At 44.2% G+C, this 27,454-nt stretch overlaps 1 protein-coding gene across 1 annotated transcript in view; it reads right to left on the reverse strand.

Annotated features, from left to right (window-relative positions):
• The window catches only part of LOC146869059 (uncharacterized), a 32,466-nt gene extending 5,738 nt beyond the window's left edge, over nt 1-26,728 (reverse strand). The window contains exons 1-2 of the mRNA XM_085649179.1: nt 26,418-26,728; nt 24,271-24,393 (exon numbers count right to left, since the gene is read on the reverse strand). Coding sequence (XP_085505305.1) covers nt 24,271-24,393; nt 26,418-26,687 — 393 coding nt within the window. The 5' untranslated portion in view covers nt 26,688-26,728. The remainder of the gene's footprint in view (nt 1-24,270; nt 24,394-26,417) is intronic.
• Nucleotides 26,729-27,454: the final 726 nt, after the last annotated feature.

Here is a 27,454-nt window from a genome sequence, read left to right on the forward strand (position 1 = left end):
CCGCCATCCTCTATTCTGTTGTGGAAATGTGGATTTTCCTGATCAGTTATGTCCCCTATCTTGGACCCCAACGGTTCTATATGCATGTTACAAGTACATGTATGTTCCCTCTAGTTCCAGTTTCTAAGACGCAAACATATGTGTGTCTACCGTCGACATGTTCTCTGTCAGATCCGCCATCGATGGGCTGGATATTCGATTCCTAAGTATGAAAGGCCACCGACTTTATATGGCTAAGTTACTCCATTTTTACAGTTCAGGCAAGTAGGCCCGATTCTGTCCTCAAAGCCTTTCCCTGCTCTCTGTCTTTGACAGCTTCAGCTTGAGCTCGCATCTGTATCCATGAACTTTGCCCTACTCCCTGTGCAGCTAACGGTGCCTGCCTCGGCCAGTTTTCGCCTGCCTGCCAAGAAGCTGTATTTCACCTTCGAATTATCTATTTTGCTCTTCAGCCGATGCATTCCTGTCTAGTGATTTAGGTAAACATTTCCTTTAGCTCACAAGCAAAGGACTCAGCCTTTCCGTCCTCCTGCAAGTGATTCATAGCCCTGCTGCCATGGAAAGTTTTCTGCCCCTCGCATCTCATATAGACACTTAGGCGTTTGTGCACGCACACAGTCAGTATAGACTAGATTCTGTCCGAGAGTCCTTCCTTGTGGATAACATAGTTCTTTAAACATAGGATGTTAGATATGATTTGGGATTAGGTTGACTTGACCCCCCAGACTTCTCGTCTCCACATGTAGAGCTAAATGTCAAGTCCCCTTCACCCCCTAGTTGCACGTCAATCACACGTCATGCTGCTGCGCGCGCATCTATGCCAAGTATTATCTTATAGATCCACCTATGTCTGATAATCCTAACCAATCATGTTTCTTTTATTCCTTATTACGCCTAGTTTCGATTACGTACCTGTTTTGTCACTTTTCTTATCAAATGTTACGCCTTCTACATTCGTTTCATTGTAATGTACTTATTATAAAAATGCATGTCTGTCAATAAAGTATTGTACTTCACTTCCTGAACCCTCGTGGTGACGGAACCTGAAGGCCGCGACTCGAGTCGGCCATTTTTTGATGGAATAAAGCCCATTTAGAAACTCTTATACCACGGATTCTGCCTCTTGTTATTCTGAGCTATTTTATTTTATTTCAAGATCCCGTATGAAATTCAGTCCGGTAAAGAAGATTTTTGTTTACCACATAATGGCGCCCGAACAGGGACACTTTCTCATCTCACGCGCCGGCGGTGCGTTGCAGGCCCGGTCTCCTGCCACAGCTGGACGGACCATAAACGCGTACCAGCAGGATTTCCTGTAAGCTCCCTCCGGTCAAGCGGGGGCGACTGAGGCTGCGATCAACCCAGACGAGGCGGTGAGAAGTGCGAAGTATCCCGACCAGAGCCTAGCTGAGAGAGCAAGATCCGAGGTATACAGAGGCCCACCAGTTATTTCGAAACCCCGATGTCCAGAGGGTCCGCTGTCCGCAGTCATCGAGTCCTGTCCTTTCTCTGAGGCCTTCCGTTTCAAGGAGCTACTCGGTGAGTACCATCGCCGGGGAGGCGTGTTGACGCGCACATAGGTTGTGCCGGTCAAGACGGATTTGGGTACACAAATCCGGTCTGCACTGTTTAGCAGTGTATATGTACTGTTTAGCAGTATATCAAGTATTCCGAAGTATGCAGTTATTGTCAAGAATTCAGCGTGGTGATTAGTTAGGCAGACTGTCATCATTGTCGGTCGTTGTTAAAATGTTTAATGTTTAATGTTTAAAGTGTTCAAATATTGTGGTATGAATGAGTGTTCATTGTTCACTGTTCATTATTGTGTTTTTCGTATTAAGTGAGTTCAAGAGTAAGTATCAGATCAGTTGTCAATATGCCGCTCTTCTCGAAGTTAAGACAGATTACTACCAGAAAAGGGGTGCTTGAAGAAGCAGTTCCTATTCCTCCTAGGGACACTCCAGGGCATTTTATGTACCATAAGCATGGCTTAGATGCCATATTGTTTCTTGATCTATGGGTAGACTATACCAAGGGATTGCCGGAAAGTCAAAGGTGGCCCGTAGCGGGAACCTGGAATGCAGAGTGCATCATGAAAGTGGAGGAAGAGTTATGGAAAAGAAAGGTCAGACAGTCACAGAAAGACGCTGTTGAGTTATGGCGTAAAGAATCTCATAGACGAACAGAAAAAGCACGTAGACAAGAAGAGAGGAGTAAAGAAAGTTCAAATAAAGCTCAAGAAAGTCTATTAATTGAGGAAGGTATCCGAGTGAAATCAGAACAAGTAAATAGACAAAGAAATGCTCTTATGAATGGTATGTATCCCCTTCTAGCCGAAGGACTACCTAAGGCTGCTCCAGAAATGCCAAAAGACTTGCCACCCCCATTATTTCCAATTAAGGTACATCCAAAAGGGCATCCCAGAACCGCAGAAGATGTTTTTCTTTCCTCATATCTAGACGACGCAGCTCCCGAATATGCTAACGCCGCACCACATAGACCGTCTGGTGTAGGGGTTCAACGTCAGGATCAGGTATCTGTCCCCGTGCAACAGCAAGTCCCGACGCAAGCGTCAGCAAGCACATCTGTTTCCGCATCTGTCTCCGCAGTCGATTCTACAGGGGTATCGACACCCATAGTTGCTGTGTCACGTTCAACGAACCCATTCACACCCGACGCCCCAGATGGGGCCACGGGAGGTGCTAGCATTACCTTTACACCACCCAGAATAAATAAACTTGTTTTTCAAGAGTCAGCACATTCACGTACACCTAAATTCGTAAGTGAACGTACGCTTAAGGAACTCCTTGTAAACTGTAGATATGACCCAGTGGTTGGTAAAGAGGACGAAATGGTCCTGGCATCATTACGTATCAGGCGAGCCGCAGAGTATTTAGCAAGGTTACCAGGAATGACTACGCATCTAGATAACATATATCATTTTGTTCAAACAGGACGAGATCCAGGATGTATTAACAGAGCTATGGAATTCCAGAAAGTAGAAATACAGGGGGAACTGTTACGTTTCCTCATAAACTGTGTGATCAGAAATCAAGACCGCCCGGGGGTAGACCCGAATGCAATGCTTATTCTTACAAAATGGAGTCAGAATATATCAGAAGGGAGACACGATAAGCAAAATTGTATAATAGCCATGTGCCGAAAAATCCGTAAAGAAATAGAGCGTATTCATGAAGAGAGATTGGGAACAGACGAGTTTGAGCAAGATGAAATGTCCGAATCAGGGAATTCCGCAAGACAGTCAGAGACCATAGCTTATGTAGGCAGAGGAAGATCCTGTGAAAATACTAGATGTTTTTCTGATCCCATACACTCAGTATGCCCAAATAATAGCAGAACGTATCCGACGCCTATAATAAATCTGAAGTCTCCTGAACATTCGTTTCAAGCCGCAGATAAAATATTACGAGAACGAAGGGGTTACCACTTCCTCGATTCCATGGATGAGCAAGAGTTAGCCAGATCAGCCGTTCACTGGATTGACAGTCCTGAAAAATACGGTGATGAGACCGTAGCACACACGTTTTTTAATCTCAGTACAGATGAACAACGTTTAGCTGGAATCTATATGATTCAGCAACTCCTCATATTATATAAGAGCCAACATGCTGACCCTGGTCCTTTACCTGATATATTAACGGAACTACTCACAAACAGATGGAGAGGTTCTAGTAACAAGCTAATTAAAGAGATATTAGTGTCACGTAAGCAGTATGTCCTTTTTGTAAGTCCGGATTCTCTCTCGCTGCCCCGCAGAGAAAGAGCGCCGTACTATATGGATAGACAAAATCCCCTACGAGAAGTGCACCCAATAAAAGGCGAAGACAATGAGTTTCACCGTGTATTTGTTTACACACCCATATCAAAAATGGAATTATTGGAAATGAAGAAAGTAGTACCTAGTCATGACAAAGACCCAGCGGGTTTCCACCGAGAAATTAAAGACATGTTACTAATGGGAGAGTACACCTTTCCTGATATTATGACGATATTAAAGGTGCTTTTGCCTGCTGGCATTTATGAAAAACTGAAAGAAAAAGAGTGGGAAGTGGGTGACCAAAAGATAGACTGGACAGCATTAGCAGAGGAAGAAAGGGGCCGAACTGCAGGTTCAGGGCTCGGGGATAAAGTTAAACTGTTACCAGGTTTACTAGTACAGGTACTGCCACGTTTATTAACTACAAAAAAGGAAGATTGGGGTGCAATCACAGCCTGCAAACAAAAGCAAGATGAAGACACAAGCGATTATTATGCTCGATTTGAAAAATGTTTTGGTATAAATAGTGGTATAAAAGCAAGTAGTGACTCATATCCACATTTATTTGTGACAAAATTAGTGGAAAATGCATTGCCTCCAGTAAAGAATAGAATATTGAAATTCGAGAGTACCTGGCAAAGTAACACTCCGTCACAAATGCTACAAATGTTACAGTATCATCACAATAGAATTAGGGATGAACAAGAACACGAGCATAGACGCATGAAGGATACAAAAATGAAAATGCTAGTTTCTCAGACAGTACCAGCAGATGGTCACAGAAAGGGTGTGACACATTCTGGTGATTCTGCAGTTCCTGTAAAAGGAAGCTGCAATTACTGTAAACAACTGGGCCATTATGTACACGATTGTCCAGTCCTGAAACGTAATATAGCTACAGGTATTGCAAAGGAGAGACCACGATTAGTTAGACAAGATCAGAATGAACAAGGAGCTATGCAGCATGGACAGTCCATGCCAGTTCAACAACAGTCCATGCCAGCCTCACAGCAACCCATACAGTTTGTGCCAGCTGCACCGCCGTTGCCTGCTACTGCCACACAGACCACAACACGACAAATGTATCAGACTGCACAGTATGAATACCCTGAGTATCAGCGTTACGCATGAACAAGCCTAGAGAGGGAAGTTGACTTACCGCTTATCGAGATTCCTGTAGATCAAGAAGGACCTTATGTACATAGTGAATTATTAGGTCAAGATAGAAAATTCTTACTCGATACAGGGGCAAGTCGAACAACCATAAAACGTAGTGAAGTTCCGGGGGCACCCCTCTCAGGCTCTCAAAATATTTCCCTTGGTTTTTCAGGAAAACCTATTGTTAATGAAGTATCACAGCCTCTACCACTTACGATAGGACCTTTGACACGAACTACAGATTTATTGCTTACTAAATCATGCCCAGAAAATCTGTTAGGAATTAAAACTCTGAAAGCACTAGGAGCCATAATATGTTGTTCTCCGGAAGGAGTAAGGTTGTTTTTACGTGATTTTAAAGGTCACTATGTGTCTAGAGACATGGATCCCCGACTACAGACTTTACCAGTACATCTATGGGCACAAGGCCCTACGGATGTTGGCTGCATGAACATTACACCCTATCGAGTCACCCTGAAAGCAGGAGTGGTACTACCACGAATGCGACAATACAAGTTACCGCATGATGCTGTAGTGGCTTTGCTGAAAATCATTGATGAGCTGATTGTCCAGGGAGTAGTTGTAGAAACAGACTCCAATGTATGTAATTCACCGATAATTCCGATTCTTAAACGAACTGATCCTACTGCCCCACCAGTGTACCGATTGGTTATTGATTTGCGTGAACTAAACAAGTGCATTGTACCACAATTCCCTGTGGTCCCTGATATATCATCATTGTTGACAGCAATTGATTCCGAAGCAACATTCTTTACTGTAATCGATCTCAAGAATGCCTTTTTCAGCGTCCCAATAGATCCGGAAAGCCAATATTTGTTCGGATTCAGTTTAAATGGGCGCAGCTTTAAATTCTCACGCGCTCCCCAAGGATTCACAGAAAGCCCCAGCATCTACAGCCAAGCACTGAAGAGAGAACTTGACAGTATCCACATGCCAGTCAATACTGCACTGCTTCAATATGTCGATGATCTGCTGATCACAGCGAGAAGCGAGCCAGAATGTGAAAAAGCTTCCCTGACAGTTTTACATTTCCTAGCCGACAAGGGGCACAAGGTGTCTCCTTCTAAGCTGCAATTCTGTGTCCAGCGAGTTATTTATCTTGGTCACTCGCTGTCCAAGGAGGGAAGGCAGCTTACACCAGATCGCATCCAGTTAATTGCTAACATGTCAATACCCCAGACACAAAAGGAGGTGCGAGCTTTCATAGGCCTCACTTCATATTGTAGGCAGTGGATCCCTCAGTACGCTTTTCTAGCAAAACCACTCATTCAGTTAACCACACAGGAGGCAGCCACATCGACTGTTCTCCCTTGGACTCAGGAACATACACAAGCTTTTGAAAGCTTAAAGAAAGCTTTATGTCAAGCACCTGTTTTAGCAACACCATGTTATAGCAAACATTTTACACTCTTTGTTACAGAACGCGAAGGTACTGCCTTGTCAGTACTCACTCAGGATCAAGCAGGATCACGCAAGCCATGTGCTTATTTTTCCAGTACATTAGATCCCGTAGCTCAGGCTTTGCCTGCATGTCTGAAATCAGTGGCAGCGACAGCTTTAGCAATCAGACAAAGCGATGCCATAGTATTAGGACATCCATTGACAGTACAAGTACCACATGCAGTAGAGGTTCTTGTGAACCGAACACAAACACAACACTTGACCATAGCAAGACTTACCGGTTATGAATTGACATTGTTTCAACCACACATAGAGATCCGACGGTGTAATACATTGAATCCTGCTACACTATTACCTGTAATTGGAACAGACCCACTAGCTCATGATTGTGTTGAAATCATTGAAATAAAGACGAAACCTAGACAAGACTTGACAGACGTTCCGTTGTTAGATCCAGACCTGACGTTGTATGTAGACGGATCGTGCATGAGAACAAGTACAGGAGATTTAGTGGCCGCGTATGCAGTCACAACAGACACTGAAGTTATTGAGACAAATTGTATAGATACTTTGTCCGCCCAAGCAGCAGAACTTATTGCTCTAACACAAGCCTGTATTCAAGCCACAAATAAGAAAGTTAATGTATACACTGACTCACGTTATGCATTCGGAGTTGTACACGACTTCGGCGTGTTGTGGCGAGAGAGAGGTTATTTAACTTCCCATGGTGCCCACATTCAGCACGGACCCCTCATTCATGCTTTGTTAAACGCAATACATCTACCTACTGCTATATCGATTATGAAATGTAAAGCACACACGAAGGTTACTGATATCATTTCTCAAGGCAATGATTTAGCTGACAGAACAGCTAAACAGACTGCTCAGAATCGCACATTAGACATGACAAAGCCAATAGTTCAGACACTAACACAGTGTATGACAATTAAGGATCCCGCACTTGACGTAATTGATATACAGACACATGCCACAGCAGAAGAAATAAAGAAGTGGACTGAACTAGGAGGGATCCAGACAGATCAAGGATGGATGACGAAGGAGAAATCTGTATGGTTTCTCCCTGATTCCATGGTTCAAGCCATTATAGCTACAGTTCACAGTCCAGCACATTTAGGAGAGAAGGCTATGCTAGACAGCATTCAGCACATTTGGTTCAACAAACATTTACGAGCAGCAGCTAAACAAAAGGTTCGTACCTGTATGATATGTTGTCAGTTTAATCCAGGAAAGAGTGTTCCCGTAGAGCAGGGTGGATTTCAGCCTCCTGACCATCCTTTTGAAGTCCTCCAGATGGATTATATTCAGATGGAACGTTGTCGAGGATTCAAATATGTTCTCGTAGTTGTCTGCGCTCTCTCCCGTTGGACAGAGGCGTATCCCGTATCAGATTACACTGCCCCGACTACTGCCAAGCAGCTAGTTCGAGAATTCTTCCCACGGTACGGTTTACCACGTGTTGTATATTCAGATAACGGCCAGCCTTTCTCATCCGAATTAATGAAACATGTCTCACTTTTGTTGGGATATCAGTGGAAATTCCACTGTGTCCGACACCCCGAGGCAGCAGGTCTCGTGGAACGACATAATCAACTTTTAAAAATCAGACTGTCTAAAATATGTCAGGAGAAAGGTGTGGACTGGATAGTAGCTTTACCAGTTGCGCTATTTTACATGAGGATGGTAGCACACTCTCGAACGGGGCTATCCCCTTATGAGGTGATCTTTGGTAGACCACCGAATATGTGGGGGACGCCTATACCCCGTAAAATAACTGATGTTGATTGTAATATGCTGACAGATTACCTGGCTTCCTTGATGTCTGCACTACAATCTTGTCGTTCACAGGTAGTCGCAGCTTTTCCCGACAACACCGAGGTGAAACCTCATGATGTAATTCCCGGCGATTATGTTCTCGTCAGGAATTTTGATCGGAAAACCCAACTGGAGCCAAGGTGGAGGCGTCCTAAGTTGGTCCTGCTGACGACCAGAACAGCTGTGAAGATCGAAGGGAGAAAAGGCTGGGTGCATTCCAGCCATATAAAGAAATTTCATGGACTTCCTCCTGACACAAACAGTACTCCCCGTGTGTCTTCCCCCATTGACTCAAAGCTACCTTTGGCTGAGGCCAGTAGCACCGAACTTTACAAGCAGAAACTCAGGTCCAGATCTAAACTGTCGGACGATTTGATTGTTTAAGTCCTCTCCAAGGTGAAGCGGTTGAATCTGTCCCGACATGTATCCCTTAGGTCTGAATCATGTAGAGTCCAGAATCATAATGAAACGACATGCTTATTGTAAATTACTGCGTAACCACTGTATTGTGACTTTATTAATTTTGTTTTTCTTGAGTTTTTTAGTTACTGCAAGTATATTGTTGCATATGTATTATCCTGTTTCTAAACGTGCTTTCAATATAACTGATGAACATTCTTTTAGTGAATTCCCCCCACATGAGTTGTCCTATAGACTTGCGCTGCGCAATAACACATTCATTAGTATGTTACATCATTCCCATCAGACTAGTAATGCCACCAATTGTTGGGTGTGTGGCCGACTCCCTCCCTATCAGAATAACAAAGGAGTTCTGCCTTTCTTTCCACATCCGTTCACACACAATGGCTCCTGTGGAGCATGGTTTAGTTTATTAAATTCCATAGACCCAGACACAGCAGTTTATCAACAACATTGGATATGGGGAAATCTGAATCTAGTTTTATTCAAAGTCTGTCACCCTAATAAGGAGGGTCACCCCAGTAGAACAGGAACTGATTTAGAAAATGAAGTGTATAAATTAGGTAATTTTACGCCTAATCTTATGATTTTGAATGTCAAATCCGAAGTTGAACTAATTCTGCCCACTATGTCAGTATTTCCAGTTAAGGGTGAATTATGTGTGAGAAAAGTTGGTTCCATACACATGGGCCATAGCCAATGCGTTACTACAGTAGAATATAGTGATCAAGGTAAATCTTCATTTAGAGCTTCTCGCCATTCTTACTTTATATGTGGTCAGACTGCATATATGCGTTTGCCTCTAGATTGGGATGGTACCTGTTACATAGCTTTCCTTCTGCCACCTGTTTTTCTAGCTCCCCCTGATTATTATCGAAATGTTCATTTAGTACACAATAGAGAGCGAAGAGATCTCCCAGTTGTCGATTATACTGAGACGGCATGGGACAAGTATGCAGATTTCAATAAAGGTATCTTTCCCTATATAGGTACAATATCAAATAGTAAGCTGATACGTAGACTCACCAAGACTCTTGAAGCTGTAGTAAATGAGACTATAGCCGCCCTAGGCAATCTGACAGAGGAACAATCAGTGATGAGAATTGTTGTTCTCCAGAATCGTCTTGTCCTTGACGTCATCCTGGCCGATAGGGGCGGAGCTTGCAGGGTCATCGGATCCAGCTGCTGCATATTCATACCAGAAAATTCGCCATCTGTATATAAAGCTATAACACGCCTTCATAAGATTGTAAGCCAGATACACGAAAATCCAGGCACTTGGACGTGGTCCGGGTGGTTTTGGAGTGTGATATCAGCCTGGGGATGGAGAGTTCTATCCTTCCTAGGTATTGGCCTTCTTATGCTCTTCAGTTGTTGTTTATGCCTACAATGTGGACCAGCGATTTGTGGTCTGTGTGCCACATCATGCATTCCATATCACAGTTCTCGTTCAAAATGCCGGAAGAAGAAGGAAGAAGAAATGATGCTCCATGAGCAAATCGATGGAATGATGAAGATTGATATCTCTTGAAGGGCAAGTAGGGGACAAGGAGGGAATGTGGAAATGTGGATTTTCCTGATCAGTTATGTCCCCTATCTTGGACCCCAACGGTTCTATATGCATGTTACAAGTACATGTATGTTCCCTCTAGTTCCAGTTTCTAAGACGCAAACATATGTGTGTCTACCGTCGACATGTTCTCTGTCAGATCCGCCATCGATGGGCTGGATATTCGATTCCTAAGTATGAAAGGCCACCGACTTTATATGGCTAAGTTACTCCATTTTTACAGTTCAGGCAAGTAGGCCCGATTCTGTCCTCAAAGCCTTTCCCTGCTCTCTGTCTTTGACAGCTTCAGCTTGAGCTCGCATCTGTATCCATGAACTTTGCCCTACTCCCTGTGCAGCTAACGGTGCCTGCCTCGGCCAGTTTTCGCCTGCCTGCCAAGAAGCTGTATTTCACCTTCGAATTATCTATTTTGCTCTTCAGCCGATGCATTCCTGTCTAGTGATTTAGGTAAACATTTCCTTTAGCTCACAAGCAAAGGACTCAGCCTTTCCGTCCTCCTGCAAGTGATTCATAGCCCTGCTGCCATGGAAAGTTTTCTGCCCCTCGCATCTCATATAGACACTTAGGCGTTTGTGCACGCACACAGTCAGTATAGACTAGATTCTGTCCGAGAGTCCTTCCTTGTGGATAACATAGTTCTTTAAACATAGGATGTTAGATATGATTTGGGATTAGGTTGACTTGACCCCCCAGACTTCTCGTCTCCACATGTAGAGCTAAATGTCAAGTCCCCTTCACCCCCTAGTTGCACGTCAATCACACGTCATGCTGCTGCGCGCGCATCTATGCCAAGTATTATCTTATAGATCCACCTATGTCTGATAATCCTAACCAATCATGTTTCTTTTATTCCTTATTACGCCTAGTTTCGATTACGTACCTGTTTTGTCACTTTTCTTATCAAATGTTACGCCTTCTACATTCGTTTCATTGTAATGTACTTATTATAAAAATGCATGTCTGTCAATAAAGTATTGTACTTCACTTCCTGAACCCTCGTGGTGACGGAACCTGAAGGCCGCGACTCGAGTCGGCCATTTTTTGATGGAATAAAGCCCATTTAGAAACTCTTATACCACGGATTCTGCCTCTTGTTATTCTGAGCTATTTTATTTTATTTCAAGATCCCGTATGAAATTCAGTCCGGTAAAGAAGATTTTTGTTTACCACACTGTAGTAAAACTGCTGTTCTAGTAATTTTCAAAACTTTCACTGGTGTTGAAAATTTCGACTGTCCTTTACTGACCTTGTTTGGTTTTTTAATTAAAACTCAATCTCCAACGGTCAACGTTCCTTCTTTTACATGCATTCTTCTGTCATAATTAAGTTGATAAATATTCTGTTTCTCTCTAACATGTTCCCGCACACTTTGTAAGTCAATATTATCATAACCTTCCACTTTGTCTAATAACCATGTAGAGTGATGCTGTAATTCCAAACTTTAAAATGTAAGTATTCCACCACTTCTAGATTGTTAGCAACTGCTGTCTGAACCCCCTCTTTTATTAACCGATTCGCCCTCTCCACCAGACCACTCGAAGCTGGACTATATAAAGGTGCCTGAATGTGCCTAACATCATGTTTGTCAAGAAATTTGGTAAACTCTTCAGAAATAAAATGAGACCCATTATCAGTAACCACCTCCTTGCAGATGACCTGGTGTTGTTCAGCAACACGCGAATAGGACTCCAAAGGCTGCTCAACACTCTGGGACCTTACACTGAAAAGAACGGCCTGGAAATACATTTTTCAAAAACACGTGTGATGGTGTGCAATCGTCCCGTCAAGACAAATCGAAAATGGGTTATTAACGGAAACAAAATTGAGGAGGTCAAACTCAACGTACACCTAGGAGTGAAAATAGACGCAAATTCCTCCTTTGTTTCCCAGAAGAAGGCGGTTAGGGCAAAAGCGCAGGCCCTTACTTACGGCTTCTCATCACTGGCCAGATCTATTAAAGGTCACGATTTAAAGCCCATGGGATCAGTTCTGAAAGCCAAACTGTTGCCAACCCTTGCATATGGAATGGAGATTATGTTGGGCGATGATGCTCTTTTTTTGGAAAATCTGATGAATAGAGCCTATAAACAAATTTTTAAGCTCCCCAAGTCAACTTCTCCGGCGCAAATCCGGCTAGAATTTCTGCTTACAAAACAGATACTCACTAGGCCAGCGGCGTTTGTAAAGCTATGTTATAACTTGCAAGCAGCAGCAGAAAATACTCTGGCAAATCTAGTCTGAAATTAACTTGCAAAGGGGCAACTGTGCTTACAAGACGTTTTTAGAAAACAGCATTACGACGCTTGATCTGGGTGACCTTTAGAACTCTAATATCTCTGGGAAAATCTTTAAGAGGCTTGTAAATAAATCTGCAAAACTGCAAAGTTGGATGGCAGACACAGATACCCTGTCAAACGTCGCCACGGGTGGCTGGAGTTGAAATCGTATTCCACTCTAAGAGAGCCAGCCTTGCTAGCTGCACCTTACCACCGGAAGATCAAACACTCGTTTTTGGCCCTAAGATTTGGAGAAATACCCACGCTAGACCTCATGCCAAAATGGAGTATGTCCGGTCAAAGTGAAGACCAGTCCTGCCGTCTATGCCACCAGGGGCCTGAATCTCTGCTTCACATTGTCTGTGTTTGTCCTGCTTTGATGGTTCAACGAAGAGCTCTATTAAGGCGGGAGTTCCTTGAACGGGGAATTAGGTCCTGCAGGCACGCACTGGTGGAGTACATAATCTCTGCTTCACATTGTCTGTGTTTGTCCTGCTTTGATGGTTCAACGAAGAGCTCTATTAAGGCGGGAGTTCCTTGAACGGGGAATTAGGTCCTGCAGGCACGCACTGGTGGAGTCCATGGACCCAATCAACACCATGCTGAACATTAGACTGACTCAGTTATTGACCTGTTTTAAGAAAATGATCAGTTGATAGGATATGCGATGTGTAATCTGGAGGTGGTCCCTGAATGTAATTCTAAGTTGTAATAACTCTGAAACTTTTTTTTTGATAAACACATTTTTATTCAGTTTACAGAAGGAATGCACCAGCCAATCAGCACCTTATAACTCGGAAACTTTTAATGTTAACCGAGCACGCTCAGTAAATGCGAAGGGCGGGCTGCTAGGGACTGAAATTAGTAGGTCCCTATCCCGTTAGACTCAGATAACTACTTTATCTATTTCTGTATTCTTAATGATGTGAATATTTGTATAATTGTTTTTAATAGTGGGTTTCACAGTCCATCTGGCACCGTACTCATACTTTTCTTAGTCCTGCTTATAGGCATTTTAATTATATATATTCATTTACTTAAGGGACATTTTAGTTATCTGTGCAGAAAGCTTGCTTTTTTAGATGTCAGGGTAACAAATGATTCATGTTTAGTCACTTTTTATCTAACATAGATTAGTGTTGGTATCCTGACTAAAATTTCCAGGAAGAAAAGTTGAAGAAAGCAAAGGGTATGTAGCGTGAAGAGTCGAGGTTGTACTAGCTGTATGACATACCCGTTTTTCATTCATTTGACTTTTTATTCATTATGTACTTTTTAACCGTGTGATTTTGTTTATGGTTTTAATTGACTAATAAACGAATCAAAAAACAGTAACCACCTCCTTGACGCTACCTTCAATACAAAACAGCTGCTTCAAAAATTAAACCACTGAAGAAGAGTCCGCAGTTTTGACAAAAGAAAAATACAACCACTTAGAATAGTAGTCAATGGCAACTATAAGAAATCTTTTGTCACCTCCAAAAACATTGAACGGATCTGTGAAATCCAGACCTATTTTTTCCCAATCATTACTTGGCTCACAGGATATAAAGGAGCTGTTGAAGTTCTCGAATGTTTATCAGAGCATAAACATTCAGCACACATTTCCAAATATCTTTTGACTTGCCCATCAATTCCAGGCCACCAATACATTTGTTTGATTTTCTTCACTGTAGCTGAAATTCCCAGATGTCCCTCATGAGCCAATTAAACAATTTTAGACCTGAGACCCACGGGAGGAACAAACAAATCTTGTCTAACCAAGATATTATTGACTAAAGATAATTCTGATGCTACTTGACAAAAAATGTTTACGTCTGTGGACATACACCTATTACCTGGCCAACCCTCAATGAGAAACTTCTTTACCTGAACCATACAATCATCTTTGTCACAACTTCCCAACCATTCTTTTTCTGATATCTTGAATTGTTCATTAATATCACTAACTGTGAACACATACTCCAAATCTTCCCTATCAGTTTTCTCACCACCATAAGCACTGTCTCCCTCTACCGGTAAATGTGATAAGCAGTCCGCTCTGATATTTTTGCCCCCTGGAATGTATTTTATATCAAAATTAAATTCCTGTAATCTTACCAATAACCTTATCAGTCTTGAAGAAGCCTTATTAGAACAACTATCACCTAACATATATATTAGAGGTTTGTGATCATTATGCAACTCAAATTTCGTTCCCCAAATGTACATTTTGAACTTCTCAGATGCCCATGAACACGCAAGTGCTTCGCGTTCGATTGTACTATAGTTCTTTTCAGCAAAATGGAGGGTACGTGAAGCACATGCAATGGTGCATTCTTGACCTCTCACCATTTGGCTTAAAACTGCACCGAGAGCCTTAGCACTTGCATCTACAGTAATTATACATTTTGCCCCATGCGTGAACGGTTTAATGGCTGGTGCAGTAGTAATTAATTTCTTTACTAATTCGCTCACTTCCTGACATTCATCAGACCAGACATACTTGGCATTTTTCTTCAAAAGATTCCTTAAAGGTTGGACAATGATAGCATATCCCTGAACAAATCTTGCATAATATTAACTTAAGCCCAATAAAGCTTTAAGTGATTCCTTGTCAGTAGGAATAGGTGCCTCATTAATTCCTTTCAAACCTTGGGTTTGATACATTCTTTTGAAATATTATGCGCCAAATAATTGACTTCTTGTGATATAAATTTACATTTGTCAAGATTGACTGTCATTCCCTGAGAACCTAATTTGCCTAGGACTTCCTCTAACAACTTTATATGTTGATCTAAACTCTCTGTGTGAACTAAGATGTCATCCTGGAAAGCTTATATACCCCTCTGATCTCCAAAAATTTGATCCATTAAGCGTTGAAATACACTGGCAGCGGATGCCAATCCAAATGGCATTCGCTTGTACATATATACACCAAAAGGCGTTACAAATGTAGTCAGATGTTGGGAATTTTCAGATAAGGGTATTTGATGATACGCAGAGCGTAAGTCAATTGTTGAAAAATACTTACTTCCTCCTAATCTGGCCAACATTTCATGAATTCCTGGGAGCGGATGGCAGTCTACAAGAATATTTCTATTAAGAAGCCTCAGATCCGCACATAAGCATTTATCCCCAGAACTTTTGCATGCGACAACAGCCGCCGAAATCCATTCCGAGGATTCTACTTGCTTAATGATACCGTGAGAACATATGTCATCTAGTAACTTTTTGAGGTCTTCCCTGGCAGAGAGAGGAACAGGTCTAACTTTTTGTATAACCGGAATAGCATTACTTTTTAATATAATAGTATGTTCAAAATTCTTAATAACTCCAATTTTGTTTGAAAATACTTCAGGAAATTTAGCCTGCAATTTTTTAGTAATACCTTCATGTGCATTGGTCTCCTGAATCGCTAAAACAGGCATATCGCCAAGTATGACTGGTTCTGCATGTCCTGGTCTGAGTGTCATTCCTAGTTTAGCTTGATCCTGCCATCCCAATTTATCACGTCCGTTGACTGCAATGTAAATTTTTGTAAAAATATTTCTCCCTTTAAACATAATGCTATCATCAAAGTAACCCGTCATTATTATATCATACTCACCAAAGGCTTTAGGGTTAATAGTAGTAGACTTCAATAACTTTCCCGACCAAAATTTGTTGAATGTGTTCTCAGCTAGAATAGTAATGGGAGATCCTGAATCTGCCATAATACCTAAGTTAATTACACCAATTTTCACTTCACATATAGGACCCTTGCACCTTTTCTCAGAGTCCCCTAATGCATGAACTTCAACTGATAACAACACATTACTGATTGCTTCTGACAGTATATCATTTTCAACATCAAGTTGACTAACTTTGACCTTTGTTTTGTTAGAATTACAAACAGTGTAAAAATGCCCAATTTTTTTGCAGTTGTTGCATCGCTTCCCTTGAGCAGGACAATTAGGAAAATTACCCATATGAAACTTGGAACCACATCTATAGCATGTTCCACCCACTTTCTTTTCACCACTTTTCTTAAATACATTCTTGTGTGAAATAAAATTTACATTTGTATCATTACTACTAGATGTCATTTCCACTACAGCTACTTTTGAACTGTCTGCAGACATAGTGATGGAAGATTCCGTCAAAATTTTTGAAGAGACAACAGAACGTTCTATACTTCTGGCTATATCCATGACTTCATCAAGAGATGGATTTTTGCATATCAATATGCATTCCTGAATCTTCTTATTAAAACAATTAAAGACTAACTGATCACGCAAAGCAGTATCCAAATAATTACCAAAAACACATTTCGAAGCTAGAACACGCAACACTGCCAAATAGTTTTCTATAGACTCCTCAGATGATTGTTTGCGTTTAAAGAATTTATGTCTCTCCACCATTACTGACGGTTCATCTATGTATAGTTTCCCAATCCGTGCCAAAGCTTCTTTGAAAACATCCCATGAATCATCTCCTGACGGTGCAGGAACTATTGGTAAATTATCGAAAATTTCTTGTCCAGCATTGCCCAAATGGTTAAATAATAATGCCCTTTTACGTGAAGCTGAGTATTTACTAGCATCTATAGCCTCAAGGCAGTTCTCAAAAGCTCTAAACCATTTATGCCACGGTTTTACAGGTTTCCCAAGCAACTCAAGGAATGGAGGTGGTTGCATAACATTGCTGCTGCTAGAAGCCATGGCACCCTAAAGTGTAGCTTAAAAATGAATATATCTTGAATAGAACGTAATCTGTGTACTATCCCAAGAAAATACAAAGTCACACCAAAAGAAATAAATAAAAACAGAAGATATGAACAAATTCAAAAGTTACTTGTGTGTTTTTCAGAAAGGTGGGCACTAATGAAGTATTTCCTTTCAAATGCTGAAAAGGTCTTTTCAACGTAATACGCTCCGATGATAAAACACGATGTAAATGAAGCGTTATTCAAAAACTTCCGTGTTTTGCAAATAAAAAAAAATTATAATGGCTTCCGGACGTGCTTAACGTGCTTTCTAAAGATAATCGAGAGAATCCAGTTCAAAGAATGCGCTCCTAAACGTGCAGCCATTTTAAGAATAAACAACACAATGTTGGTAGCAATATCTTATGCACTCACGTGCAGAGAATAGAAACAGTACTTTACCATAATGTTCCTTAAAATCTGCAGAGCTCCGCAATGGATTTCCAGTCTAAGAGTGCCTTGAATTCTTTTCTGTTTTTTCTTCTTTTTCTTCTCTTTATTACGGTGAGTGGCAGGAAAGCAAAAGATAACAACTCACGCAAATCAGTCGCGTGTCGGTGGGTCCAATCACTGAAAAATTTATGCCATAAAATGTAGTATGGTTCAAATGAAGAAATCCCGAAATCCCGACGAGGTAGTGACATGTCCAAGTTAGTTTATTTCAAGTACACGACCTCCTGCTTCCAGACTCAACAGCAAGTTCTCATCTGAGCCCCTACATTCTCATCATGAGAATACTACAACACTCTACGTTCCAAACATGAACTTCCTGAATTAAAGTAAAACCACATGAAATGCATTACCCCACATTACACTGGGAGACAGAGGGTGCCCATGGAGATAGGAGGTCCTATGAGATTCCTGTGAGGCAGAGGGTTCCCATGGAGACAGGAGGTCCTATGAGATTTTTATGAGGCAGAGGGTGCCCATGGAGACAGGAGGTCCTATGAGATTCCTGTGAGGAAGAGGGTGATCATTGGAAACAGGAGTAGCCATGAAATTCCTGGAAGACAAAGGCTACCTATGAAAAACAGGAGTTTCAGTGAGTTTCTGGGAGGAGGGTGGTAATGCCGGAAGACTGGGGGCTAGAAAAGTGTCATCCTGTGTAGGGCGAGGATGGACGGAGTTGTACCAGATTTTTAAGTGATTAACTTTTGGATTAATTGTTTTAAAGTTTACATCATGTGAATACAATAAGCTATAGCATATGGCTCATGCTCTCCTAGATGTACACTTGGTACTGACCTAGACGATGCCAGGTGATGTTTAGAGGTAGATGAAACACTGAAGGCTGGAGCCGGGCTCGAGACAAATGCCTGGTTCTGGCTCTGTTCAAGGTCCTCTTGGACGCTCGAGCCCAACACTAGCGACGCCTTTTAGCTTCTGCTTGTCTTGCTGCTCATGCTCTCACCTCATTGTACAAACCTGCCCTTCTGACCCCCTACCATCTTGCAGTAGAGGATATGCCGCCACCTTTGCTCCATGGGGATAATTTAAAATGCAGAAAGCTTTCACAGGGAAAGCATTGTCATGAAAGTCTAATGGGTGAATTGTGGAGGGTGCGTCCTGGAAATCTGTGATCAAACCCGTCTTCTTCACCTAGTTGAACAAACTGTGTGATCCTAGGCAACTGTTTTATTTTACTGTTCCTCCTTTTGCTTCATTAGCACATTTGACAGCACCTTGAACTACATCCGTTCAGGATATGTTCTGTACATAATCCTATCTTGTACATGAGCTACTTATAGGGGGCAGACAGCAACTGACCTGCCACTTGGTCTGACACTGGCATCATTATCAAGGTGGGGTTTGTGAAGGCGTGGATGTTTCTAAGTTCAACTTAAGATATGATAACATCCTACCAAATGACTCTCAGTTTAGTGCTATAAAATAATGTACTAAAGTGACTCGCTTCCACTTTACAAGGAAAACTTTTTTGAAATGTGAAACTTCTTAGTTATGTGTTTAAATAATGTTTGTTGCACTATTTCATGCCAAATATGTTGCTGGCCCGGCTCATGCTTGGGCCCTTAGAGCCTAAAATGACCTCTGGCTCAGCCCTCCCTGTTAAATTGCTGGCTAATATGCCTCTGGTGATGTCGCAGGTCCAGTGTTTTATTTATATAATAATGACTTCTGATGCCCAAAGTGGTGATCAGAAGCCCAAATCCACGGCTATTAAAGGTCAGCATACCAAAGTCCTAATCCACCTCAGTCTTCTTTAACCCACTGCCAGGCACTCCCTGTCACTTGATCTCACTCTTGCAGGTTCCTGCTTTCTCCCTTTGTGACGTTATTTCCGTCTTTCTCTTACTCCATTTTTCCCCATTGTGTGTTTTTCCCTCTCTTGATCTCAGAAAATGTCTGATGAGCAAAAATACGTTCTGGGCAACAAAAATGATTGCTGGTGGCCCCCACTGGCAACCACCGGCTTTACATTAAGCACTGCACAGGCCGCAGGAAGAGGTCACTCGATGGCAGATAGGTAGGGCCTTTGATACCTGCAGGAGGGAGGGAGCTAAAATGGATGGTGACGGAAAGGCCAGAGATTACTGTCAGGAAAGTCGGCAATACTGTCTGAACACTGGCACTCCCCAGTTGCATCAGAATGTACCCTGATTAAAGAGAAGATGTGATTACACAGAGATATAGTGTATCTCCTGGCAGAGTAGGGCCTACTCAATTCCAGCTGTTAGTTGCAAATAAGGGGCACCAACACTCATTTTGGGGACCAGGACTTATTGTTCTTACTCAGAATGGCAAGAGAGAGAAAGGGAGAAGGAAGAAGGATGGGAAAAAAAATACACAAATAGTGAAAAAGAAGAAAGAACCTTAAAGAGTGGGATAAAGACACAAGAAGTGTACATATATGGAGGAAAGAAAAATAAACTGGAGAGAGCATTGGGCATCCTTGGTATACAGCAACCCTGGCATTAGACAGCACTAGTGGTGGGCTGTTATGAAAATCTCTGAACCCTTGTGTGAGAAGTTGGCCTGGCATATGCTGGTCACTAGTTATAGTGGCCACCTTGCACCAGTCCAATTCGACTCTTATGGTAGATAGGTTTAAGACAACCTTTTAAAGAAAGCTATCCTAGTGGTAGCTGTGGAGAACAGCCTTTAGGCTAAGTCTCAGAGGAATGTAAAGCTGCTTGTTTTACCTTATAATCTCTTGAATTACCAAATGAAAGGACACCACACAGGTATATATATCAAATATATATGTATTTATTTCTAGACACACTCTACTAATCTCTTTATGAGATTAGAAGCCAGGAACACATTCAAATATCAACGTTTCACAATAAGTTAAGCACAAATATGGCTGGGGCCCTAGGGGCATACCAGACCATATACTAAAAAAGAGGTTTAGGAAAGTCGACTTGCAAAATGACAAGGCCTAGGGCCTGTAGAATCGCTGGGGCTTCACTGCTGCAGTGAAAGCAGGCAAGTAACAGACCCACGGGAGACGCGTGCAGTGTGAGAACACAGCCGCGGGTTCCCTATTGATTATAATGGAGCAAGTCGCGGTTTGATTTTTAAAGTTCTAGGGTACTTCGAGGAAGTCTACAAGCAAGCCACTTACAAGGTAAGTACTTCGAGGGCCAACACACACTAGGGCACCGGAGTGCACGAGTTACCTCACCCAGGGAAGCCGGGTGCATAGGTGTCGGTCGCTGTTTTCTATGGAGACCAAAGAAGACTTGCTGCTTGCGAAGACTGAAGAAGTGTCCGGTGGAATCCAAGCCTGGATTCAAGATGCAGGGACAGTGTTCACAGTCACTAGCCAGTGACCTGGGGCCAGGAAGATGGATGTCCACGGATGTCGGGTGATTTCAGGTGATCAAGGGTGTTTTGACTCTTTGCTCACGAGGTCCAGGAGAGATTGACAATGACCAGCAGCTAGATTTGGAGTGTCCCACAATGTCTGCAGCTGACTGCGGTGTCGGCAACCGGATTGGATCCAACAAGCCTTGGCAACAGCAAGTCTCTTGTGGAGTGAAGAAAGTCGATGGTGCAGACCAGCAAGGTCTGAGGGACTCACCCAGTGAAGGTGAGTGAGGGCAGGCCTGGAGCAACTGGGGGAGTTGTTAAGAAAGTCTTCGGGGGACCCACAAGCCAACGGGCAAGGGATCGCGAAGACACCTCTTGAGGAAATGCTTCACAGGAGCCCACGGTCACTCGGGACGGGGTAGGCCTCTGATTTTCACTGCACAACCTGCTGGAGGCTTGGGCCAGAAATGGTCCAAAGCACGAGTTCGTAGAACGTCGTGAAGGGGTTGCACTCGACAATAGTGCACAGTTCCCAGGTATTGCAGTTCTTCATCATTCGTGGGGTCCAATCGCCTCAGATTTGCTGGGGACTCACAATGGCCGTCGAGAAGTCAGGAAATCTACTTCTGGGGCTGCAGGGACTATGGACTCTGGCGGGAGCGGGAAAGTTTGCAACCGTTGATTCAAGTTTTGGTGCCTGCCAAGCTGGGGAGTCACTCCTTGACTCCAAGGGAGATTCTTCCGTTTTCCAAAGGTAGTGGAACGTCGAAGGACCAGGATTCTTCTTGTAGAGCGTCGTCCAGGGTTATCTAGTTTGCCATGGCAAGGGTTCCCTATCTTATACTAAAAGAAAGGGAGGGACTAGCTCTATGACCACTCCTCTGGGAGGGTCAGGGTAGGGGGTTGTTACACCCACTTCCCTTTGTCCAGTTTCACGCCAGAGCAGGGACAGGTAGCCCCTGAACCGGTTTGAGCTGGCATATGCACAGAGGAGCCTACTGCTCCCCCAGTGCAGGACGTCAAAGCACTCTAGGAGTGCACCCACCCAGCTCCAATACTCTAAATCCTGTCTGGAAGGTGATGACACCTCCCTGTGACAGGATGCCTATTGTTGGGCCCCCCTCCACTGCGAGTTTCGGTCAACAGCAGGAGGGCAGCCCAGTGTCTGTGCTGGTGGCATCTTTCAGATTTCTACCTTGTTACCACAGTAGGTACATGTCGTCCCCTCTAGAAGGGTGGGATCATACTCCCACACCAGTTACTGGTGTGGGGGTATGATTCCAAGTTGTTTGACACCAAACACGACTTGTTTTGATGCAGCCATCCCAAAGTTACCATTTACCGCTAGGTTATAATGCACTTAAGAGTATATGGATTAACCGCATCCATAAACAGCCACAGAGAATAGACTCTGCCAGCTGTAGAGGGGCCCTGCTCAGACAGAGGCACCACCTCACATTGTAAACCAAGCACCCTGCACTCAGGATTGATAGGGCCTGCCATTGGGGTGACTGATAGGTTTAGATGTGTGTGTATGGTGAGATATAGGAACCTATACCTCAGTGAGGAGTGCTAACACTACCTCACCCAGGCTGCAGTAGCAGGCCTGTGGTGTCAGATTGAGTCTGCTTCCCAGGGGTGGCATACTACATGCTTCAGCCCCTGGTAGTCCTGTGAAGTACCTATGCCCTTGGTACCTAAGGTACCGTATACTAGGGGCTCATAAGGTACCACAGTATCCAATCACTAGTGCATCTAATATGCACACCAAGTCATTTAAGGGAGTAAGCAGATAGGCTGGGGTCCTGGATAGCAGGATCCCAGCAAGACTAGTCAAAAACCAACAAAACACCAGGAAAAAAGTGGGGGCAACCATATAGTCAGATTCCACCTTCCTACATACACTTTTTTAACGTACATTTTTTCCAGATTAAGCACTGATAGAGAGAAAGGGCGCTGTTGGCAGGTGACGCCCAAATGCTTGAGGCTTGGGGTGTTTCTTGGTAGTTTAGTGGTGTGACGGAGAATAATTCAGCTATGGGAACACTATACAGACAGCTGTCTAGGACAACATTCGACCAGCATCCCTGCAATGTATTTTGTCAAATTAAATACACTGCATTGCTTTGCTTAAATATTTCCCATGTTGTTTCACTATAAATAAACTAGTGAAGTGGTTCAAAACCTTTTGACTTCTATGAACCCCCACTTCATCATTCCTAGATCCCGGAGATCACCACTGAATCATTATTGGAATCCAGAGACCCCTGGTGAGGCATTACTGGAACCTGGAGACCCGGGCCTAAGCATTTTGGATTATTTCAACTGTAAAGCAATACACTAAAAATACAAAAGCAGCACTCATCAAACAAATTAAATATACACAAATAAATATTTCAATTTTTTTTTTTAATTGTAATGGAAATGTTGTAGCTTTTCTAAATTCGATTACGGCCACTCAAATCCATACTATATTCTGTTTGATGCACATGTACTGCTCCCATGAATCAATCTGAGGATACTAACTTAATCTTCAGCCTACAATTTCACATTCCTACACATTTACAGAACAATTTAAAAATGTTATGTTTACATTTTGCTTCTTTATTGATATACACTCTGTTAATTTGTTATTTTTATGTAATGTTCTTAACCCTAGGGGTCCCCAGACCCCAGGTTAACAAGTACTGAACTAACTGGCACACAGGGAGAGTATCTGTACAAAGAGCAGAGCAAATTTAAAAAAAAGATATACATGCCATTGTAACATCTTCCACTAGATGGCGGTGACTTGCAACAAACCCTATCTTCCACGAACAAGCTTCACGCGTTTTAGAAAACTGTATACACTATGGCTGCACTCCGGGCTCAATGCTAGTACCGGACATTGCCCTGGGTCACCGTGCGTACAAGGAGGCCCGTGGCCCTTCCAGTCTGCAAAGCCATCCGCCACTGGTGTAACGTCAAATGACGGAGGGCTCCTCTGCACCATGTGGTGAGCCCCTCGGACTTCCCTTTCACAGATATTTATTCAACACCTGACGAGGGAGGGGCCCTCTGAAGGACGGACTCCCTGCCGCTCCCCGCGCCCCAGGGTCCGAGGAGCGTATGTTTACGTCCCAGTCGTCAGCTGGTATTGTTCCGAAAGAGGTCTGTAGTGTCTCACCTCAGCACCTGGTGCGGGCCGGAAAGCCGTAGTATGTATGTAGCACCCAAGAGTCCACAGCTTGGCCGGAAGAGGCGCTACAGAGGTAAGCAGTGACCCCCCTCGCCGCTGCGGCATGGACCAGGGCCTCTGACGCAGGCTACTTACCCAGGGGGTGCACTCCTGGTTCTCAGCAGAGCTTGGGGCGCAGCGCGCCAGGCTTAAGCCGCTGGTCCTGTGGCAGCATTTACTTTTACACTGAAAACTGAAGAAGCACAGCTCGCCGCGGTCCTGTAACAAAACCAGAGAAACAGACGCTGTGACAGACTGCCACCAACTGCAACGCAGGGGCAGCGCCCCGAACTAGACATGTAGGCGCCTTGCAGCATCATTACATACAGTCTCAAGCAACGCTACAGAAGCCAAGCCAATGCCACTATCCTCCTCTCCCCAAACTACCCAACAGAGAGCATGCACACATCACCCGCTGCGCCAGTCAGCCCCTTGGTGACAGAGTTGTACCACCCTCTGCCTCTCTGCCTTTGGCACCCTCTACCCCACTTAGCCTTTTATTGACTGTGCCAAAATCACTGCCTGCCCCACATAGGCCTCTTGCGACCATGTCCTTATCAGCGCCTGCTCCAAGAAGCACTTTAGCGTCCATGCTTTTCTTTGACACCCTATTATAGAAGTGTAGACACTCACTGGCCAAGAGTTCCTGTGTGCTACTGAGTGGTGTCGGTACTCGCCCATTAAAAGTACTGCCCCCTGCTGAGACGTGCAGAAAGTCAGTCTCCTTTTCAATTTTACGAATTGCTGGTACTCAGTACCTGTGAGCACCGGCCCATTTAAAGCACCGCCATATCCTACAAACAGGTCACCGATGACCATGCCTTGTCAGCTTTTGACTTACACGTCCATGTGGGACAATGGTCGTATCACCCTGTGCCCCAGATAGCCCTAACCACAGAGACCACGCCTGCAGCGACCCACATCCAACCAGCCCAGTGCGCCCAAAGCCCGTGTGAGCCTCCAACTGACACTGCCACCCTGCCCACAGCCTCCACTCGAAACTAAGCTTCAATGTGGGTGTTTTAAAGGAAAGCAAACAGTGAGCATACCTTGTGATTGAAACTTTTTGGTTCAGCTTGTTTTGATTGCTAATGCACCCCTTGAGGCCACGCAGTACTCTCTTGAGGGCACACCTGACACTCCCCTTCCTGTTCCCCAACGTCTGCCATCTTTCTTTATTTGCTGAGCCTGTTCTCAGACTCCAGGAGCTGTCCCAAAAACTCTGGGCTATGCCCCTCTAAGGCATTCTGCTTACAGTCCAGGGGCTGCCTTCACACTGTGTGCCAGGTTCCTGAATTCTGGCACCTGTTACTCAGAACTTTCACCCTCAAACCTCAGGACGTGTCCCTCAAACTCTTTGGAGTACTCCCCACTCCACTCTGCTCCCCTTTACCCGAGCGCGCCTTGAAGGCACTTAGCTCCAAGCCCTTGCTTACATATGGTTCGTTCATAAACATTGAGGTGGCCCCACATCTAATATAGCATTATTGGCCACACTATGCCACGTACATCTCGTGGTTCACTCACGGCACCTTTGCCAGGGCCCTGGGGCGGGGGCCCCTGGGCCCTGAATGGTTCTAACTTCCTGTTTACATACGGCCCTTTTAAGGTATCTCACTGGATGTAGTGATATTATCTAATCCATCGAACTGAAACACGGGTTCAAGATATTACTTTTTCTAAATGTAAGCCGTCATAATATTCAAACGTGGTCATGCCTTTGATATCTGGGCTCTGCTCTCTCATTTTGCTATCTCAATGGCCTGTGTACGATGGTACAAGAGGCCTGAGACTGCATCACAGCCTCAGCAGGACACCACAGCTGCCCTCCAGCACTTGTACCCTGTCCACGCCCTTACTCAGGACTCCCGGCCATCTCCTGCAGACGGGAGTCCAATACACGGCTCTATACTCCTGACTTCTGGAGGAAACCCCTGTGCACCAGACCCCTCTTGGGTAGGGACACCAACCCCTGGACACGAGGACCCCCTACTACCTTCCATCCATAGCGGGGGGGGTTGAGCTCCAACAACAGTTACCTGTGAATGCCACGGGTTTGGACCCAGCAGGGCAGACATGTGTCGGTAGAGCTAGCGCTTGCAACTGAAGAACACGATGCATGCCATATACATGGCCAATATCAAGTCAATACTACCAGGGGGTGTCTGGTTCTGAGTGGGACCACCTGCACACATGGAGCCCCAAACTGGCCAGAAATGGACACTTCACCAAGTACTGCTTACCAGGTTAATGATCAACCCTGCCTCCTCCGGGCGCGCATCGGGGACTAGATTCTTCTTTGGGATCACATTGGTGACCAGATTCTTCTCTGGGATCACATTGCCGACCAGATTCTTCTCTGGTACCACACTGGCGACCAGGTTCTTCTCTGGGACCTCATTGGCGACCAGATTCTTCTCTGGGATCACATTGACGACTGGCTCCTTTGCTTCAGGAATCACATTGCTGAGTGCTGAAGGGAGCACCACCAGCAGGATCAGTGCCAGCTTCATTGTCCTGTCCAGGTAAGGTCCACACTGTGTCCTCAGAAGGCGGAGGCTCCCAGGTATATGTCACAACATTTTCTGGGGCACGTGACCCCGCTCTTATCACTAACACTCGCAAATTCATCCCACTTGGCCAGGAATTCACATGGATAGTGAGTTGGTGATGTCACAGGGCAGGACGCCAGGGTCTTAGAGCGGGAACCAGGCAGGTGTATTGGGCAAGGCCCAAAGCCGCAGTGTGAACGTGTCACCTGCAGGTCTCATAAAAGAATAAACGAGGACTGATAACAGTTCCAAGGCCCTAGTTACCCTGCTACAGTTATGTAAAGCTTAACTTGCTTAGTGTCTGCAGGGAGCTCGGTGGCAGTTCCATGAGCCGTCCTGCATATTGCTCACCATAGCCCGAGTTCTCTCCTTGCTTTTTCACCTGCAGTGTACCCCAAGAAGGGGCAGATTGGCACATTGGGCACTTGGGCATGGGCCGAAGGGCCGGTGTCTCACTGCACTCCGTGGGCCGTTTTTTTCACCCCCTTTCCTTAGAGAGCACCAGGGGCGGCTCTAGGCTCATAGTGGCCCTGTGCAGGGAGCGTAGGTAGAGGGCCCCGGAAGAGGGGGTCCGGGCGGGGCGGAGCTCAGGAAGGTGTTTTAATAAAACGTCCAGAAAAGGCGTTAGATGATCAGTACCTGCGGCTGCTCCTACCCTTCCGAATTCGTCTCAGAACGATAACATTTAGGAGGAGGAGGAGGGCATTGTGACACACGACATGAGAGAC

This window comes from Triturus cristatus, chromosome 1_1 (assembly GCF_964204655.1).
Source record: "Triturus cristatus chromosome 1_1, aTriCri1.1, whole genome shotgun sequence".
In the NCBI taxonomy this organism is placed as follows: domain Eukaryota; kingdom Metazoa; phylum Chordata; class Amphibia; order Caudata; family Salamandridae; genus Triturus; species Triturus cristatus.